This window comes from Pollicipes pollicipes, unplaced genomic scaffold (genome assembly GCF_011947565.3).
Source record: "Pollicipes pollicipes isolate AB1234 unplaced genomic scaffold, Ppol_2.1 Scaffold_7231;HRSCAF=8579_pilon_pilon_pilon, whole genome shotgun sequence".
Lineage (NCBI taxonomy): Eukaryota > Metazoa > Arthropoda > Thecostraca > Pollicipedomorpha > Pollicipedidae > Pollicipes > Pollicipes pollicipes.
This window is the reverse complement of record NW_023597034.1, coordinates 41063443-41082409: the sequence shown is the minus strand read 5'-3', so window position 1 is coordinate 41082409 and position 18967 is coordinate 41063443. Positions and strand designations below refer to the sequence as shown.

The 18967-nt window shown below is 51.1% G+C and overlaps 1 protein-coding gene across 1 annotated transcript; it reads right to left on the bottom strand.

The window, feature by feature from the left end:
- Nucleotides 1-1571: 1571 nt before the first annotated feature.
- LOC119110346 (uncharacterized) lies at nucleotides 1572-18284 on the bottom strand. Its single transcript, XM_037234126.1, has 4 exons — nucleotides 18195-18284; nucleotides 8798-8938; nucleotides 2528-3513; nucleotides 1572-2094 (listed from the first exon to the last, which is right to left on the bottom strand). Exons 2-4 carry the CDS (start codon nucleotides 8935-8937, stop codon nucleotides 2081-2083), a joined length of 1140 nt encoding a protein of 379 aa, XP_037090021.1. The 5' UTR covers nucleotide 8938; nucleotides 18195-18284; the 3' UTR covers nucleotides 1572-2080.
- Nucleotides 18285-18967: the final 683 nt, after the last annotated feature.

Sequence of the window (18967 nt, the reverse complement as noted above, 5' to 3'; positions counted from 1 at the left end):
TTGTGATATCTCATGCTTGCTTGAATATCTGTAAATATGGGCCATTCCCTCTAAGGACAGGACTATGAACTGCATTTTAAGATTGCTCTTTTAGTTCAAAACCCCTTACAAATATGGAACGCTCCCTTGAACAAACTTGTAGTTTAAAATTTCAGGTGGACACGTTACTAAGGAAGATGAGAAAGATACGATGCTGTCTTCCGACACGCAAGTATGTTGTGCACCAGGAGCGCGCGACAGTTTTCAGTAACAAACGCAGCTTCAGCCTGATCTCAGTTTTCAATAAGCATTTTTGATATGACCCCGTCCCCACGGTGAAATTACGCGCGGGCCGCAGGATGTAACAACAAAAACAGCTAAGGATCAATATCTGGTGGCCCATCACTTTCCAAAAAAGGCATGCCTTTCCTACGATAGGTTTTCGATATTTGTTCGCCTCCAATGCATGCGTTAGCATGCATTGGAGGCGATGGAAACTAGCTAACTAACTAGAAACTAGAAAGCTAACGCATGGAAACCATGCGTTAGCATGCTCCAGTGATGTTGGGCAAGCATCGGAAGGACCCACGAGGGCGACCGGGCAGCCAAACACATGAACCAAGTTTGCAGCTCATCTGGACCGTTGTACGGGCCCGGACAGCCGGTTCGGACGGGTGTACGGGCCCAGACAGCTGGTTCGGACGGGTGTACGGCCCCGGACGGCCGGTTCGGACAGGTGCACCGGCATGGGGTTCGGACTGGCGTGCGGGCCCGGGCGGCCCGTTCGGACAGGTGTACCGGCACAGGGTTCGGACTGGTGTGTGGGCCCGGACGGCCGGCTCGGACCGGTGTGAGGGCCCGGACGGGTTGTTTCGGATGTTGGCGCCGGTCGGCGGGCGTCCCCGTTAGCAATGGATCGGGACCCAAACGTTTGACAGTCTCCGGTCTCTGGACCGGGCATACAGACATCTCCACTGATCTCGAAATGTTCCGGGGCAGGAAGCTGCACGGGTGGACCGGATCATGCAAGAGCAGTTTTGCTTAAAAATAGGTCTTCTCGATGTTTACGGAAAGAAACAGCAGCGATTGCATGACTGTTATTTTTAACAACGAGCTTCCCAAAACGTCTGTGAAGGTTTAGCTAGCTAATGAATGCATGTCTTGAACATAAACAGCGTTTTCATGAATATATCAGCTGTCATTAACGAGTGATGTCTGACATATTTCGTGGCAGGTCCGTCAAGGGAAAAGAACCTAAAAACGTTTGTTAGCTGTTCAGAGTTCAGTATATTTGAACCTGCCGAATGTCACAATACATAAATAACGTTGAAAATGAAGTGGGCATGTACGGTAGACATACTTATTGTTGATGGTAGTTGAAAAGGGACACTAAATACTACGAACGCACAAATCAGGACAGCCTCTGTTCGTTTGAGTTGGTAGCGGGCATCGCCGAAGAGTTCTCCTTCTAAGATCCTCCGCTATCATCAAAGGTATTTTAAAGCATCGAAACACTTGACGCTCGCCAAGGTCCCACCGATACATTTTAAAATCTATGAAGTGTCCTACTCCGCATACCCTCAGACCTTCTAGCCGTGCTCACAGGGTACCTACAAACGATGATATGACAGGCATCGGCGTAAAACAACCTCTACATCTTAACCGAGCGGGTTGCATTCGCAACAGAATGAACGCACGGGAGACTGCATCGGAAATCACCAGTCAGGGGCACCGGTTTCGGGATGCGATCACATCGAACAGTGATTGGCCGGCCTCATGGGTCCCACATCTTGTACGAGAGTCACGCGACGGCACTCGCCATCGGTAGGATAGCGTCGCTTCACTGACAGCATCTCCTTGTCGCGCGCCGTCACGTCAATCAGCCGGCCGCCGCGAGCGCAGACGACCGCCGCCGGGTACGCGCTGACGGGGCAGCGCGCCGAAACGGGGGCCGCTGATTGGCTGGTGGGACTCTCGGCGGCGGGCGCCGCCGGAGCCGCCCGAGAGACCCCGGCCCTAATCTTGTCCCGCGGCGGTCCCCGGGGCCCGGCGTCGGCATCCGTGCTCGCTCCAACTGGCTTGGGACGGGCCGGCGGACGATCTAGTCCTCATCACCTGAGGAGAAAAGAGAGCCGGGTGATCGCTCCTGCCGCAGGCCGCTCGGTTACGCGCTCAGTTATTCAGGGCTGCCCCACATCGCATGCTAGAAGTCTCACTGTGTGGGGAAGACTGAGACAGCCGCTCGCTCGTCAACACAAAGTTGCATTGCGATTGGCATACAAAGTTGTGCTTTGTAAACACAGCCCGTAAATACAAGGTTGGCGTGTGATTCTATCTACAGGCACAGAAGCTGACAACTTGCTCTTTTGTCGGGTAATGTTGACGCTCATTCTGATAAAAGCTGCACAGGCCTTGAGTTTGAGTCCGGGTAGTTTGAATTACTTTGCTCGTATGTCGTTGCAGGCCATGGCTGCATCAGATATTACAACATTATTTATATAAGCGATGCTGCTGAACAGGGCTGCCGCCGGGGTGCTCATCCACTCACCGTCAGTCGCCTTCTTCATGACCATACCCATGCCATCCGAGGAGCCTCTCTTCTCCGTCTTGTCCGCCATCTGCTTTTTCAACGTCGCCAAGTAGCTGTCGGTCATGGCATCCTCCACGACCGACTTCTTCTTACGGTCCCAGCCGAAATAGTCATCGAAGCTGCGCTTCTGCTTGGCCGATCCCGCCACGGAAGCCGAGTGCCCTTCGTCGTCGTCCTCCCCATTCGCGGTGCGCTTTCCGTACAGACTGTACAGGCCCTTGTAACTGTAGGGGCCGATGAAGTGCTGAGCGCTTCTTTTCCCAGCGTCGGCCATACCAGCCAGCTTCAGAAGGTGGAGGTTGTCCACCGAGCGTTTCCCCGCTTGCTCCATCCGCGCCAGGTCCCAGAGGCCCAAGTCGTCGACAGAGCGTTTCCCGGCCTGCTCCATCCGCGCCAGGTCCCAGAGGCCCAAGTCGTCGACGGAGCGTTTCCCGGCCTGCTCCATTTGCGCCAGGTCCCAGAGGTGGTATCCGTCTATCGCCGCCCGCTTCCCGGCTTTGGCCATCCTCGCCATGTCCAGCAGGTCGTAGTAGCTGGTCACCGGCGACCGCTTGCCGGCGTCGGCCAGCCGGGACGCGTCCCACACGTCGTAGGAGAAGTCGCGTCGCTCGCGCGTGCCGCCCTCACTGGCCCCGGCCGCCGACGCGCTGCGCTTTCGGCCCGCCTCGTAGATGCGGTAGATGCGCTTCAGGTCGTAGAGGTCGGGCGTGCGCTTCCGGCGGCCGCTCCGGTAGAGCATGGCCATGGCCTTCAGGTCATATGGCGTCATGGAGATGTCGTAGCGCGGCGCGAGGCCGTGCATCTTCTTGGCGCGGTAGCCGAGCGACAGCGGGCGCAGATTGAGCCCGCGGAGGAAGCGCTTGTCGGTCTCGGGAGCGTTGTCATCGTCATTCTCATCCTGGTCCTCCACATAGGCTCGCTTGGTGTAAATGGGGTACCGGTACCTGCCAACAAACACATAAGGGCGTGGATGGAGTTGAAGTGACAGATGCAGTGAGAAGGTAAGGCGTTGTGCCTTGGTATATGCTGGATCGAAGCAAGCACTACGTCGCTGCACATTTACTTTGAGAATAATGCACGCCCATGAGCACGGCCCGAGAAAAGGAGTGGTTTTTCACACTGGGCAATTAACACACCGACGCGATAATTCTTTTTAAGGAAGTGAAGTGAGACATTGAGGCAAGCATCAGATATAACCGAAAAGCTCACTTGTAACTATTGGCACGCTTTGAAATGCAAACAACTGCCTTGAATAACAAGGTCTCATTATCCATTAAATTTTCTCCTCAATGCGGCATCGTTTGACGACGTACGAAACGATTTTATGACGTCAGAGTTGCCGCCTGGTTGCCCGCTACTGTAGCAGACGGAGTGACTCACTTGTGGTGCCCTAGGCGCCGCGAGATGACGTTAGTACTCTAGGCGTCTATACTTGTGTCACTAGCGGAATGTCCACGTGCTTTGGTCTTTTCTTGTGGTGTTCTTTTTTATATTTCCGTGCTGCCATTTTTTACTTGCATTGGTACACCATTCGATTATGGCGTTATTCAGGCGAGGTATCGCCTATGCCTTTGTCATCAATGCTTACCCTATTGTCCGTCATCACTAAAAGGATTGCCCAAATGCCTGTATCATGTATCACAACACGCGGTTAGTAATCGAGGCATGCTACCTGTCCCTGTAACTGCTTGTTCACCAATTGCTTTCTGCGGATGCGACGATTCACGCTGAAGTGCTCCAGACACGAACATTTCATTGGTCATATTAGTTTTTACCTTACGCACAATATGGCTATTGGGGTGGGGCAATTTACCTGACGTTTTTGCGACGGCATAATGCCTGAGTAACCTCGAATTGGTCGGCGCGACATAGTTTGCACAAGTTCGCCTGTGTATAGCTCAGAAATCAAAAAAGATGTTTCATAAATAATGGAACTGCAAGCTGCATGGAATGATCTTGAAAATGTCCGCCTCAGTTCAAAATCCCATACAAATGTGGAACAGTCCCGTTAAAGGTAGTGTCCTATCTTTGGGAGATATTTCAAAAACGCACTGTTGTGAAAGCTCAGGACAAGTCAGTCCGATAATAGCACTGGGTAGTGCCACTGCAGCACCGTAAAAAAGAAAGAATGTCAGTTTTCATTGTTTTCGAGCCCAAATTACGCTATCAAGGCTATGTAACAGCAAACTACCGTTGTCATGACAACAACTGCGCGCATCACTATTAGTATGGATAAAAGAACGTTTGTGATTCGCCCAGCGGGCAAGGGCTCATTAGCGATAAATTGGTTGGTTTAAAGGTAATATGTCCAGTGTTTCCGATTTTCCAAATACTCACCTAAGGGGGTTTCTGCATTTATCCATGGCTACTTTTAGTGATAAAATGTGCGTTTGGTCTTGCGACAGTTTTGATTTAGTCATTTTTATGGATCGCATTGATGGCTGGGCGTGAACAAACACTGCTGAAAAATGAGCCAATCATCGAGCGGGAAAGGGCGAATGCACTAGCTCGTGTGTGGCGAATGACTGCGCGCTGGTGGCATGGCCATTACCTTGGTTGCTACGGTATTGTTCGTATAGGGAGAGCGCTGGCGGTACAGAGCGGTGCGCGCTTGAAGATTCTTTGCGCAATTCGAGGCGGAAAACTATGGTACCCTGAGCATGCCTGGTGTACCAGCGACATCGCAGCAACAATTTCAGCTTACCTGCCTTGTTATTTCGAACGCTTACCAGACGTCCAACCCCGTGCACCCTTAGCCCTCAGCTGAATGTGACAAGAAAACAAACCGGCTGCCGCGATCGCTGCATTCGCAAGCTCCTGTCAGGGCTGACAAGCGACATCCTCGAAGAGCCATTGGCTAGAGTTAACGATACCTTCTCAACGATGTCGATGTGTGTAGTCGTGAATAATGCTTGGGGGCTACCCGATAACTTCGTTCTTCCATACAAACCGAAGAAAATGTGTGGTCTGTGGCAATATCTTGTCAGTGGAGGCGAATTGGTGGAGACCAGTGACACCAAAATTGCTAAATCGAAATTCCTTACCATACTACGCGTACAGTTGAAAATCCCAACTTGATTAGACACGCTCCCTTTAAGACTGAAACAGCGCGTCATATAGATCATGTGATGCTCCCACTCCCAAAGTTAAAGTGCGCCTAGAAAAGAGCCACTGTGGAAAACGTCGTAGGGAAGAAATCAAAGCCATAGTACTAAGTATCCATGAATTCACGGGATAATGGCTTCATGTTGGCATATATTTTTGCCTGAACAGTGTTTCAAGCTTGCGTAGCACTTATTACACGAACATTTGACACATCGATGTGTTGCAAACACTGCAGACCACACTCGTTGGAAAACGTCAGGCAAATTAAATGCATTACTTTCATGGTGATGAGTAGGGAGTCGAGTGAGATTTCTCTTGCCAGATCGGCGACTTAAAATATAAATTCTGGCCTGTTCAAAAGGATATAGAGGAAACTGGTATTATTGATCAAATCGCACTTACGCGTCTTATGTAACAATAAGTGAAATGTACGACAAAGGTGGGATACTCCTTTTATAAGGAGTGTCTCACAGTTGAAGATAGTGAAGCAAGTATCAGATATGATGAAGTTTTCTTACATATTATATTACTAAAAGGTCACTAACGACTATTGGTATACTTTTTAAAAGCAAAAGATTGCTCTAGACAGCACAGTTCTCTGTTAAGTAAATGTGCTTATCAATGCGTCATAGTTCGATTACTTCATCGTAACTTTGCACAACATTGATTGAAATCTAATTAACGGCCGTTGCATCTGGAGATCGCGCTCACGAACCCCAGATACAAACGCCTCGACAATTACGTTTTTCTTCCCCTTGATCACCGCATGGCTTATGGAATGGCACGATTTGAATGACGCTATTATGACGTCATGAAAGCTAAGGTGACTTTGAAATACTCTCTCCGATATGCCTTTCTCCATTTTCGTCCGCGCGTTTCTCAGGAACTAGAGGGGCTTGGTCTTAAGATGGGCAGCATTGTGAACAGCACCGAAAAGTCTTTAAGATGACTATTTCAGTTAAAACCCCCATATCAATGTGGAACGGTTTGACTCATGTCTATCCTTTAAGGATGGGCATAAGTCAAACAACCTGCCCTGTACCCACAACCAAAACTCCCAACGGTGATCTTCACTTTAAAAAATCAAGTATGAGATGTTCATCCATCTTTGTGGAGCGTTTTAAGCTATGCGCCACTTAAGTGACTCCAAAAGCACCAGTTTTGGTGTGTTGTGGACTTTCTTGGAAACTTTCCGCTTGGATGGTGTCACCGCATCACTGCATTAGCATGATTAGCTTCATCCTCGTTTAATAATGTGAGAGCACGGCGGCTCTTTCGCCGCTGAGTGAAGTACAATGTCTAGTGGAAGTGCAGATTCTGCTACAATTTTCCACGGAGAACAAAGTACTTCATCAGAAGAACAGACCATACGGAATGTAATTTGGAATATGGACATTGGAAAGGGCGAGTAGCGGGTTCACGCTGCTGTTGCACCCTTGGTAGCGAGAAAACAGCGCAAATGGCTCACGGGATTTGATAAATCGTGCAGGACGTGTTAGGTCTTTGGCTGCTCTTTTGCATCAATATAATGAAGCGTTCGTTCTCGGCATGTTAGTATTTTGCTTGATTGGGAAGTGTTGCAAAAGCACGGACGTCCTCAGTGAACTTGATCGTCAGTTCGCTTCATCTCTCCATTCTGCGCCGTATTTAAAGCACTGAACTCTCGAAACACGTTACGAGAGCCTGCGCCGACCGCGGCTGCCGGGTTCCGTACAATTGATCGGCACGTTGCACTGGCACGTGCCTAGACTTTCGGTGCACTCGTGACTGCCAGACCTGGCCGTGACCTGGCCCACTGGTCACAGTCAGCCCTGGTCGTGACTCGGCCCACTCGCGGCAGACCTGGTCGGGATCTAGCCCATTCGTGACAGTCGGCCCTGGTCGTGACCTGGCCCACTCGTGACAGTCAGCCCTGGTCGTGACTCGGCCCACTCGTGACAGTCAGATCTGGTCGTGACTTGGTTCATTCGTGAGTCAGACCTGGTCGTGACTTGGCCCAGTCGTGACAGTCAGATCTGGTCGTGACCTGGCCCACTCGTGACAGTCAGATCTGGTCGTGCCCACGGTCACACCGCGTGTCCAGGCTTCAGCCCGCACAATGACCTGAGACCGCGCGGCCCTCAGCCCGCTTGACCCTGCGAGTGTCACGGCGCCTCCACGCGTCACGCGGTGGCCGTCACGCGCCATCGATGTCGCACGAGTGGCGTCACTCCCGCTCCCAGGCCATGTGTTTCTGCTTGCGGGGGTGTGACAGCTTAAGAGTGGGCACTCGGGGCTTTGTTGTGTGGCGTGGGGGGTCATTCGGCAACGACCGAGCGATAATGGCATGCACGACAAGCCCCATCAGTCATACGCACACACACTCGCGCGCGGCGGCAAAACTGCACACCGCTGAGACGGCCACGATACGGCGAGGGTCGTTGTTAGCGACAGGTGTGATGCCGGCAGCGTCAATGCGTCGTGCCGACCAAAGGTACATTTACACAGTCGTGCACAACATTTAACGATCGCCGGTGGTCGTTATCCATTGACCCAGCGCATGTCCGGTCTGTTTGTGCGTGCCCCACTATCCAATTTATCGGAGAGCACGCAGACAACCACCCCATGGTTGGCGCAAAGCTGTTTGCGGCGCACCAAGATTGGTGACGCTGGCGGCGAGTGCTCTACGATGTGTGCAAAGTATTGTTCTCTGGGAGAAAATGATTTCAGACGTCTATCTTTTTCTTGTGCGTTGAAACATGGATAGGACTTTTAGTAACCTTGGAGGAGATCGAGCCGCCCTCCCCCTAATGGTTCTCAACTCTAACGTGGGGTCGGTGCATGCTGTGCAAAAAAAATGACCCGGAATCTCAATGCGCTCCCTGTGATTTTAAAGCAATTCCATCTCAGCCTTGGCAGTGCGCGCTGTCACGTGTCACATATTTAAACGAAATGATGGCATCAGGCGCATGACAGCACATGAAGCTTATGTCAGAGCCGTACAGTCGGGTCAGCCGTCAGGCGGATGACGGGTCAATCGTCTGTCATGCACTGCGTGACGCTGTGAGGATCGCACATCGGGCCCATGACAGCCCGGGAAGGTCGGACGACGGCCAACCCTGCTGCCGGTGACGTGCCGCTGACCTTCTTAGCGGGCTGCGAGCGCTGCTCATGCCGCTGTAGGGGATGAGGCTGCGGTCGATCCTGCTAAGCACGTCGACGTTGGCCGCTCTGGAGAGTGACACCGCTGCACCCAGTATCAGCATTGACGCCATCCACGCCATCCTGAAGCGGAGGAGAATGCGGTTCAGTGTCAGCCCAGGACAGCAAATGATAGTGACATTCTCGGGAAGCCAGCTGGGGAAATGTAGTGCGCCGCCGGCTGGGACGGCGGCTAGTGCGTCTGATGCTTTTACCGATTTGAATGGACGTTATGAAGAAAAACGAGCTTCTGTTGATTTCCCAATGGGCTGTTGCATGAAGTCGTATTACGGAGGCGAGGAGTGAAAGTGATCAGGCTGGGTGTGAGCTCAACGCTTTGGGATCAAGGAAACTTGACATAGGTTTTCAAGCCGAGTGTAACCCCGCGTTCGGTAATATGACTTGTGCACGCTATATTTAATTAACTTTCCGACTCTCAGCTTTTTCGTGCCTTTTATACCGTAACGAGTCCTTACGGCTATAACGGTGATATGCGTCATGAACCAAACTATCGATCACTGCCTCCATTAACTGCAATAGAAGAAGGAAATGCCTGTAGATTGTAATGAAACTGATGATTTGTGCAGATTTCCCACGACACGATGGCCTACCGCTGCATTCGCTCGGGAGCTTTCCTGGAAACAATTTCGATCCAACAGCTCGGAAGCCGGCGGCGTGCCACTAAACAAATTGGTTATGTTTGCTTCATAGGTCCCGATGCGGGGTTTGGTCGGGTCCGTCCCCCCCCCCCCCCCCTGGGCGGCGTCGGCTTGCGCAGAAGACGGGCTGATCGTCCACAAAGACACGCCGCCACCCGGGCGCGGCTGTTTTTCTGGCGGCGGGCGGGGCTGCGCCGGGACGGCGGGCGGCGGCAGCGGACCGGACAGATAGAGGCCGGCGCGCGGTCCCTCCGGCCGCTATCTGGCGGCCATCCGGCTGACCGATGGGGCGACGCCGCGCGCAGCGGCCGCCCCGGCCCCTCCGAGGGGCACCGGCCGGTCAGCTCGACGGCACGAGCCGCCGGCCGCCTCGGCTGCGGGCACGGTGAGACGCGAGGTCTTGAGAGGGCCGACCCTGGGCCCGGCCGATCCCTCTGTCGCGGGGAGCCGATACGGTGAGACGCGAGGTCTTGAGAGGGTCGACCCTGGGCCCGGCCGACCCCTCTGTCGCGGGGAGCCGGTTGTTCACACTTGGACCGAAATCATGGTTGCAGTAGTTGGTCCAATACCGGGATCATGGTTGCATTAGTTGGTCCGATACCGAGAGCAGGCTGCAGCGGTTGGTCCAATACCGAAATCATGGTTGCCGGTAGAAAGTAGTGGGCTCAATGCGACCATACGATTTGTAATCTAAGATGAAAATGCCGACCAAAGTTTGATTCAACGTCGCTTATTTCATTCGGTAATTTACTTCAATTGGTTCAACCGCCTTCTCACTCCCGACCACTGTTGACCTGCTGCTGACCGACCTGACCTGTGTGTGTGTGTGTGTGTGTGTGTGTGTGTGTGTGTGTGTGTGTGTGTGTGTGTGTGTGTGTGTGTGTGTGTGTGTGTGTGTGCGTATGTGTGTGTGTGTGTGTGTGTGTGTGTGTGTGTGTGTGTGTGTGTGTGTGTGTGTGTGTGTGTGTGTGTGTGCGTATGTGTGTGTGTGTGTGTGTGTGTGTGTGTGTGTGTGTGTGTGTGGTGTGTGTGTGTGTGTGTGTGTGTGTGTGTGTGTGTGTGTGTGTGTGTGTGTGTGTGTGTGTGTGTGTGTGTGTGTGTGTGTGTGTGTGTGTGTGTGTGTGTGTGTGTGTGTGTGTGTGTGTGTGTGTGTGTGTGTGTGTGTGTGCGCGCGCGCGCCCCTGATGACCACGACCTCACCTGAGGTGCGAGAGCGATTCAACGAAGGAGCCTGTAGCATTGCTTGGAAGTCGCACGACTGAGTTATCGCCAAGGCGATAATTTACGCGGAATGAATCAAGAACGAATAATGCGCAACACTGAAGGCAGGATAGGTCTGAGAAACGCAGCTGCCTGGCTGCATGCTTCATCATATGTCCATGTTGGCAGGGCATGCGGCTACCGCCGACGATGGGAAACCTCATCATAATAGCCGGCGATAGAGAGAAGCCGTCCTGCTATTGGCGAATGTTATCGCATCGCTATCACAATCGGCGTCAGTCCGCTGACGGAGTGATGGATGGCTGCGACCATCATGCCAATATTCAGCAACATGCGACGAAACATGTTTTCTTCCCTGTGCGCTTCTTGCGAGATTGTGCTGTGGGGACGTGCGAAGTTCATGAAGTTTTGTGCTTAGTGTCCCTCAGTGATGCTTGAAAAAAGATCTTGCGACCGATACACATAGTAATCACTTCATATTATATCTTAATATGAAACTTAAAACTTCAGCTTGTGTCAGTGGCGGATGTAAACATATGAAGTCAGGGACAACCTTTGCCCGTGGCACATGCCTCTGAATGCCCCGTGCCTGCTCTACCAATAAGTGACCATACGTACCAAACCTTAAGTCAGAGCTAAGCAGCCGCCAGCCAGTCTCAGTCCGTCGGACACCAAGCCCAGTTAGAGTCACAAGTCACCCGCCGGTCAGACCCAGTGAGACTACAGACACTAAATCAGTCACAGGCCACCCGCCGGTCAGACCTAGTGAGACTACAGGCACTAAATCAGCCACAGGTCACCCGCCGGTCAGACCTAGTGAGACTACAGACACTAAATCAGCCACAGGTCACCCGCCGGTCAGACCTAGTGAGACTACAGGCGCTAAATCAGCCACAGGTCACCCGCCGGTCAGACCTAGTGAGACTACAGACACTAAATCAGTCACAGGTCACCCGCCGGTCAGACCTAGTGAGACTACAGGCACTAAATCAGCCACAGGTCACCCGCCGGTCAGACCTAGTGAGACTACAGGTACTAAATCAGCCACAGGTCACCCGCCGGTCAGACCTAGTGAGACTACAGACACTAAATCAGTCACAGGTCACCCGCCGGGCAGACCTAGTGAGACTACAGACACTAAATCAGTCGCAGGTCACCCGCCGGTCAGACCTAGTGAGACTACAGACACTAAATCAGCCACCGGTCACCCGCCAGTCAGGCCTAATGGGGCTACAAGCACGAAATCAGTCACAGGTCACCCGCCGGTCAGACCTAGTGAGACTACATACACTAAATCAGCCACAGGTCACCCGCCAGTCAGGCCTAATGGGGCTACAAGCACGAAATCAGTCATAAGTCACCCGCCGGTCAGACCCAGTGAGACTACAGGCGCTAAATCTGTCACAGGTCACCCGCCGGTCAGACCCAGTTAGACTACAGGTATTAAATCAGCCACAGTTCACCCACCGGTCGGACCTAGCGAGGCTACAGGCACTAAATCAGTCACAGGTCACGCAACCAAGCCAGTAATGTGCTTCAAAAAATGCCTATTAGGTGTGTTACGTCATCTATTTTCCTCAGCGTGTTTGTTTTCTTTAAAAAGGACAACATTCAAGCCTCTGCTGCCTCAATGAAAGTATCCAAACCATTGCAAATTAGTCACCCAGGTTTTTTATAACACTGCATCGAAATAATGCCGTTTAACTCCGGGGCAAGTGGCCCAGGACAGGTTAAAACATGTCGCATGTCGTAAGCATGCGCAAGCGTGTGAGACCCATGACATCTCGAGTAAAGTGGCCAAGATCATGCGTTTATCGCATGACACTATTTCCACACCCATCTGCCAACGCCCATTCTTACACAGTATCTTCCATCCCCCCGCCCCCTCTCCTGGGAAGTGGACACCGTCAACCGTCGCCCTCCCCCGCCCCCCCCCCCCTCCCAAGCCCACGGTGGCGTCATTCGTCAACGGCATGGGTTGTCGCCCGCGCCCCTCCCCCTGGACCATTGACACCCGGCGTTAATAACGGCCCCGGCGAGGGCAGCCGACGTGCCCCATTGGACGCGGCGTTATGGCGCGGCCCGGCTCCGTGGACGGCGGTCATGCAGGTCACGTGCCGTCGCGTCCAGGAATTCGGGATGGTGATGATAGGCGCCACTGGGCGCACCCTCAGTCCGAGGGCCCGGCGCCGGCCTGCCGGGTCTGGTCACGGGAGACGTCGGCTGGCAGGCCAGACCAGACCGGGCCAGGTGAGACGACCCACACGTGTCGGACGAGGCGCTGGGCTAGAGAGCAGACTGGACCGGACTAGTGATGAGCCGCTGATCCGACCAGACTGGGTGATGACAGACTGGACCAGACTAGGTGATGACAGACTGAACCATACTAGGTGATGACAGACTGAACCAGACCAGGTGACGAGCTGCTAATTCGACCATACTAGGTGATGACAGACTGGACCAGACTAGGTGATGACAGACTGGGCCAGACCAGGTGATGAGCTGCTGATCCGACCACACTAGGCGATGACAGACTGAACCAGACCAGGTGATGAGCTGCTGATCCGACCATACAAGCCGCCTAGGCGCTGTTTTCAAGTCCTGCCCATGCCGTACCAGACCAGATTCTGATCTACAAACCCGATCATAACTTAACGGACTGGGTGTTCATCTACAGACCAGACCATAAATACCAGACTGGGCCCTGACCTACAGATCATACTATAAGCATCACATTGGGCGTTCGTCTACATATCAGACTGTAAAACACCGACCAGACTGGGGGTTGACCTAGAGATCAGACCACAACCGCCAAAATGGGTGCTCACCTACCGACCAGACTACAACACACCAAAGTATGTGCTGATCTTCAGACCAGAATATAAAACACCAGACCGTGTACTGATCTACAGACCAGACTATAAAACACCAGACTGGATGCTGACCTACAGACCAAACCACAACACATCAGGTTCGGTGCTGACCTGCAGACCAGATTACACTGGCCCAGGTCCTAATGGACAGAGCATAAGAACAAGAGCAGACCCCGATTTGAAGATTCGTCCGGACAAAACCAGGCCAGACCAGGCAAGACCAGAGGGAAGACCACGCGTCACTTCACAAACCAAGCCAAAAAATGGCTAGATACGAGTGTTATAAAGACAAGACTAGGCTACACCAGCCCCTCGTTTTCAGCCCAGCGTTAACGTAAATGCATGCGTTTAAGCTAAAAGTGTATCACGTGAGCAGCTGCGTACCTGGATCTTCGGATGTGAAAAATGTGGCAGCAAGTGAGCTTCTGTCTGGTTATTAACGTTGTGTGTGAAGAAACATGCTGTGATTATTCATAAACGCCATGTGCTCGCCAAAGCATGCTAGTTTGCAAAGTATGCTCGCTAAAGTATATCACTGGCGTTGGACGTAAGCTTCCCGCCGAGATACGAGAAATCGCAGCATCATCACACCGACGCCGGCACCGACCTGGAGTGTGTCGTGTGCCCAAGTCATCGAACTATGCACTTTTCTGTTTCACGAAGACCACGCACGCACACCAGTCAAAACACGCATGGCATGCAGCCGCCAGTGTACGCCAGATCAGACTTGGTGACGATCCCTTTTGGTCGAGCATGGATCATACTGTGTGGTCGTCCTCGTTTGCTGTTTGCTTGAATAATCAGTATGGCTCGATGTGTTGTTATCTTCAAAGGTAAGATGAGCTGCACTAACTTCCCACGGGCTGGTCACGTGATTCTCAGCGATTTACAGCTGATTAACAAGTGTTTAAAAAGTCGTCAGGAGGGAGCCGGCACGTCCGAGCAAGTGGCGACGGTCTCTGCGGCCAACAATGACGACCAGAACGCCACGAGTTTGCGGGAGGCATTTCGTGGACAGCTCTGGTTTCAGGGACAGAAGTGCACCAGATATGCGGGTTGGGCAGGGGAAAAACAATGCTGCGCCATGTACTGGAAGTGCTGGATGTGCTGGAAGTACCGTGCAGCACGTGAGATAGGCTTTTCTGGCTGCCACGATTCGGTGCCCTGTATAAACAAATAGGCTGCGACAAATGGCGATGTTTGTTCGTCTCGCACATGCGTTTTGTATTGCAGAGAAGTGTTTTGTCAACGTTCTTTAGTATTTTAGAATGCTGTTTGTGTTAAGTCACAAAATTCATGCTATTTTTCTCAAATTGCAGTACTCTTTTGCCTTAGTTTAGTCCGAACAGTGTATAGAGATGGCTGTTTGAGACTGCCACCTCGCCCAGTACGACAGATAATTTTGCCTGCGCCCGTTCAGACAGGATTTTACGTGCCATCCAATGTTTTGATATGGTTACACCACATAATCGTGGGGACTCTGTCGCCTCCCACCAACTGACATCTGCCGGATCAAACTCAAACCAATCAAACTCAAATCAATCAGCCGCCCCCGGGACTCAAACCAAGTACCTACCAAGTGCTGAAGCCCGACGTCTGAGCCACACTTGTGCGGTTGCGGGAGTTTACCACCAATGCACCAATAAACTATGTGGATGAGTTTACATACACCCAACGATTGACTACTGAATCGCAAACATGAAACGGGTGAAAACCGGACGGTCGACGCCTGATGACTCAGTGTATAATTAGTTCTTTCCCATGAGGCAAAGGATCAATGAATGACATTGATCATTTAACGGAACAGCAAGCATGAAACATCTATGCAAAACAGTCTAAGCCCGGTTTTGCCTGCCTTCATTTTAAGGCGTTTCATGAAATACGTAGTGGAAAGCATTTGACAGGTATATGTACTCAACCAGGTGGGTATTTCAAGAAACAACTTAAACTTTCGGTAACATAATGAAGGAGTCATACTTTTACGAAAGTTGCATGAAATGCCGGCAATACATGAAACGCGTAATTTTTCCCCTAAAATCACGGGTTACGTTAGACGCCTGCGACAGATACCGGCACTTAACATGTCTGAGAAGTGTGCACCCTCGTTCCAGATCTAAAAACGGACCAAGCCGGCTTTGTTGGTTGAGGGAAAGGTGAATGCTCGGTGGACCAACTCGGACCTCAGGACAGCCGGTTCTTGAAATGTTATATTGTGCTGTGACGTGGTGCCAGGGCAAAAAATAACTCGAGAATAGCCACTCAAGCAGGCGTCCCACCTGCTTTATGCACCAATAAGTAATGTTGCCGGTCCAGGAACATGCAACGGAGCAGGCGGACGATCAATTCGCAGCCAGTCACACGGTAGCGACCACTACCAACGGCAGTAGCCGGGGCAGGGCAGTGGCCGTCGATGGCGGGCGGGAGAAAAGTCTGACGGATGATAGGCATCCGAAAGAAGCACCTGCATTCTGTCAGGTTTTTTACATGAAAACCAGGTTTTCTGGCTTTTATCGTATTGTTCTCGCACACTCTGCTTCAAACTTCGGAATTTCTGTCTATCTAAAATGTTGTGACAAAATCTAATCTCTTGAAAGAAGTCGGCGAAATCCACACACACGAAAATTTATTTTGGGGTTCTATGAGTCATGCGTTCCAGTTCACAGCTCTGACTAACCTGGCCCAGCTCATATGTTAACGTATTATATGTGAAGGAAGATGCCTTAGGTACGTGGCTTACCTGAACCCGTTATTTAAAATGTACCACAGATTCGAATAATGGGCGATGCTACCAATGATTCGAAGACAGCTTTAGGCAAAATCGTCGGGCCTGCCTCTCCAGTAACAGTTCATTAAACTTATCCCGAGAAAATTTACCTACCCGCCATTATTCAAACGCCCCGACGTCTATGCAATTGAAGACGGCCTTTCTTCTAAAATGATATAGGTTGTAGATGATGTTAAGTTTACCCCGAAGCATGCACACCATTCAAGTCTGCACACATCTGCAAATTGGCTCAAATTTGAAGTGAGATGGTAAAGCATGCAGAGACAATTTATTAGCTAATGCAGCAGTAACTTTCTTCATTCTGGGAAAAGACGTCATCATTTTCTTTATTAAAGGAAGGGCCACAACCTACACTCGATCAATACAATCAGCCAAATTACAGCTCATGAAACTTTTGGTAAGCAACTATCTTCATAAAATACAAAGCACTGTGAGGTGAATAAAAGGAAGGCATTTAGGATGCGTGATTAGGCAAACAAACACAGAGAAGCGCGACTGTGCACTTTCAAAGCAGAGAAGCCATAAGCCGACCATTTTGTTATCGGTAACACCTCACATGTAATATTTTTCCCAACTCGCAAATCCTCAGCTCTCTCATGATCTAAATGATATTTAAGATGGGGTTTAAAGACAAGCCCCTGAAATGGTGAAATATTTTGAAAATTATTATGAACAGACGAGTCTCATAGTCCTTCAAGTTCAAGTTCAGCAGAAGTCATTAAGTGTCAAGACTGTGCTCTTTCTGGGAAAGAGTCTCTTCTGAGGTTGCGAGGAGCTCTTCACTGAGCTCGTTAAGCCACGTCTTGATCACCACTTTCGCCGAGGAATACTATTTCCAGCGTGACTTAGCCACTGCACGTTTCCACCGTTCCCAGCTCCTATTTTCGTTTAGCATTGATATATTGTTCTGTTTTGCGGCATATATTATCTCTATTTTTGTGCATTCCATTTTGCGTACTATTATTATTCAAAGACTTTCTAATAAGCAGCATGCTGCTGACTTGTCGGCACATGTTTGGTCGTACGTGTGTGTTGTCAGTAACCCTGTGCAGGTAGTTACTGTATGTTTTCATTCAATCGTCAAGCAGGGTTAATGTTCTCAGTTGAAGTTAATTCTTCCGGTAGTGCTAGGGCCTTTGAAATCATGTCCGTCCCCCCCCCCACGCAAACACTAACCAGATAATTTTCCCCCACTCACTGCAGCTCTAGCACTTTTTTATTTCGACGGAAGAATCAAGGTCCCTAATCCGAGGAGAAATCAGAACTTAGGGATAGGTTTGGTAAATCTATGTCTGGATTATGTCATTGGGGTGTCCCCCTCACTCTGGGATGCCCTCGCTGGGCTGAGTTTATAGAAATATGAAAAGAGGGAGAGCGAGAGAGCGAGAGAGAGAGAGAGAGAGAGAGAGAGAGAGAGAGAGAGAGAGAGAGAGAGAGAGAGAGAGAGAGAGAGAGAGAGAGAGAGAGAGAGAGAGAGAGAGAGAGAGAGAGAGAGAGAGAGAACGAGAGAGAGAGGGAGAGAGAGAGAGGGAGGGAGAGAGAGAGGGAGGAGGAAGAGAGAGAGGGATATATATCTATATCTACCAATCATATATTTATTTGTCGAGACTATTAATTTGGCGCAAAGCGAAGCCTGGCGGGCGAATTGAATTTAGATTAGAAAGTGCAGACTAAACCTGATTCTAGAAATTTAATCGGCTAAGAGCTATATGCCGCGTGAACACATCATGCTAGTTTCAACAGGAGAGCGAGCTGCTCAATTTCATAAAAAGTCACTGACAGGACAGATAGTGGCGGCCCACCTGATGCCGGACCTGGGTATCCTCAGCGAGCTGCCGCCCCAGCTGGTGACCTGTGACCTCTGCCGTCGACTCCGGCGGCCGAGCGGCGCACCAGCGGGACCTGTTGCCTCCGGCGCCGTCGGGTCGCCGCTTTATAGCCGGCGGCCACATCCGGCGGCCACCGACGGGCCCGCGCCGGGCACGCGCGCTGTGACGTCACTGGCGCGCTCGTGCAGACCAGCCAGCCGAGGCTCCCAGCCTGCGTCGCGTTTGATAAGATTTCACGACCGCCGTAGTGCTTTCGTGTCGACGGTTAACACTACAAATTGTCGTTTAAAGGCATTCAGATGTGAAATGCGTGTCTATGGCCTAGCAAGGGGCGCCGGCTAATGATCATTGAAGTACTCCATTATTCATTGGCCGTTTCCAGCCATCGGTGGAAAAATTTCAGGTCAGAGCTGTCAAGCTATTTTTTCTACACATAACATTGCCGCTGATGTCACCGTTGGACGCGAACAAAATCGCATAAAGATGCATCGAAATCCAATGTCTCTTAATTCGACCACGGCGCGCGCGTGTCCTTCTCACATACCTACGAACAAAAAATGTAAACGATTCAATGTAGTCCAGAGCCATCTCTAAAACTCTTGTTCTGCTAAAAAGTAAGATGCCTTAAACTATGTTGTAACAGGCAATTTCATCAGGCAGGACCGTGCTTACAACTATGCATCGAAACAACCAACCGATTGTGTTACTGTGGCTAAAGGAACTAGCCTTATCAAAAAAGGCCTAAG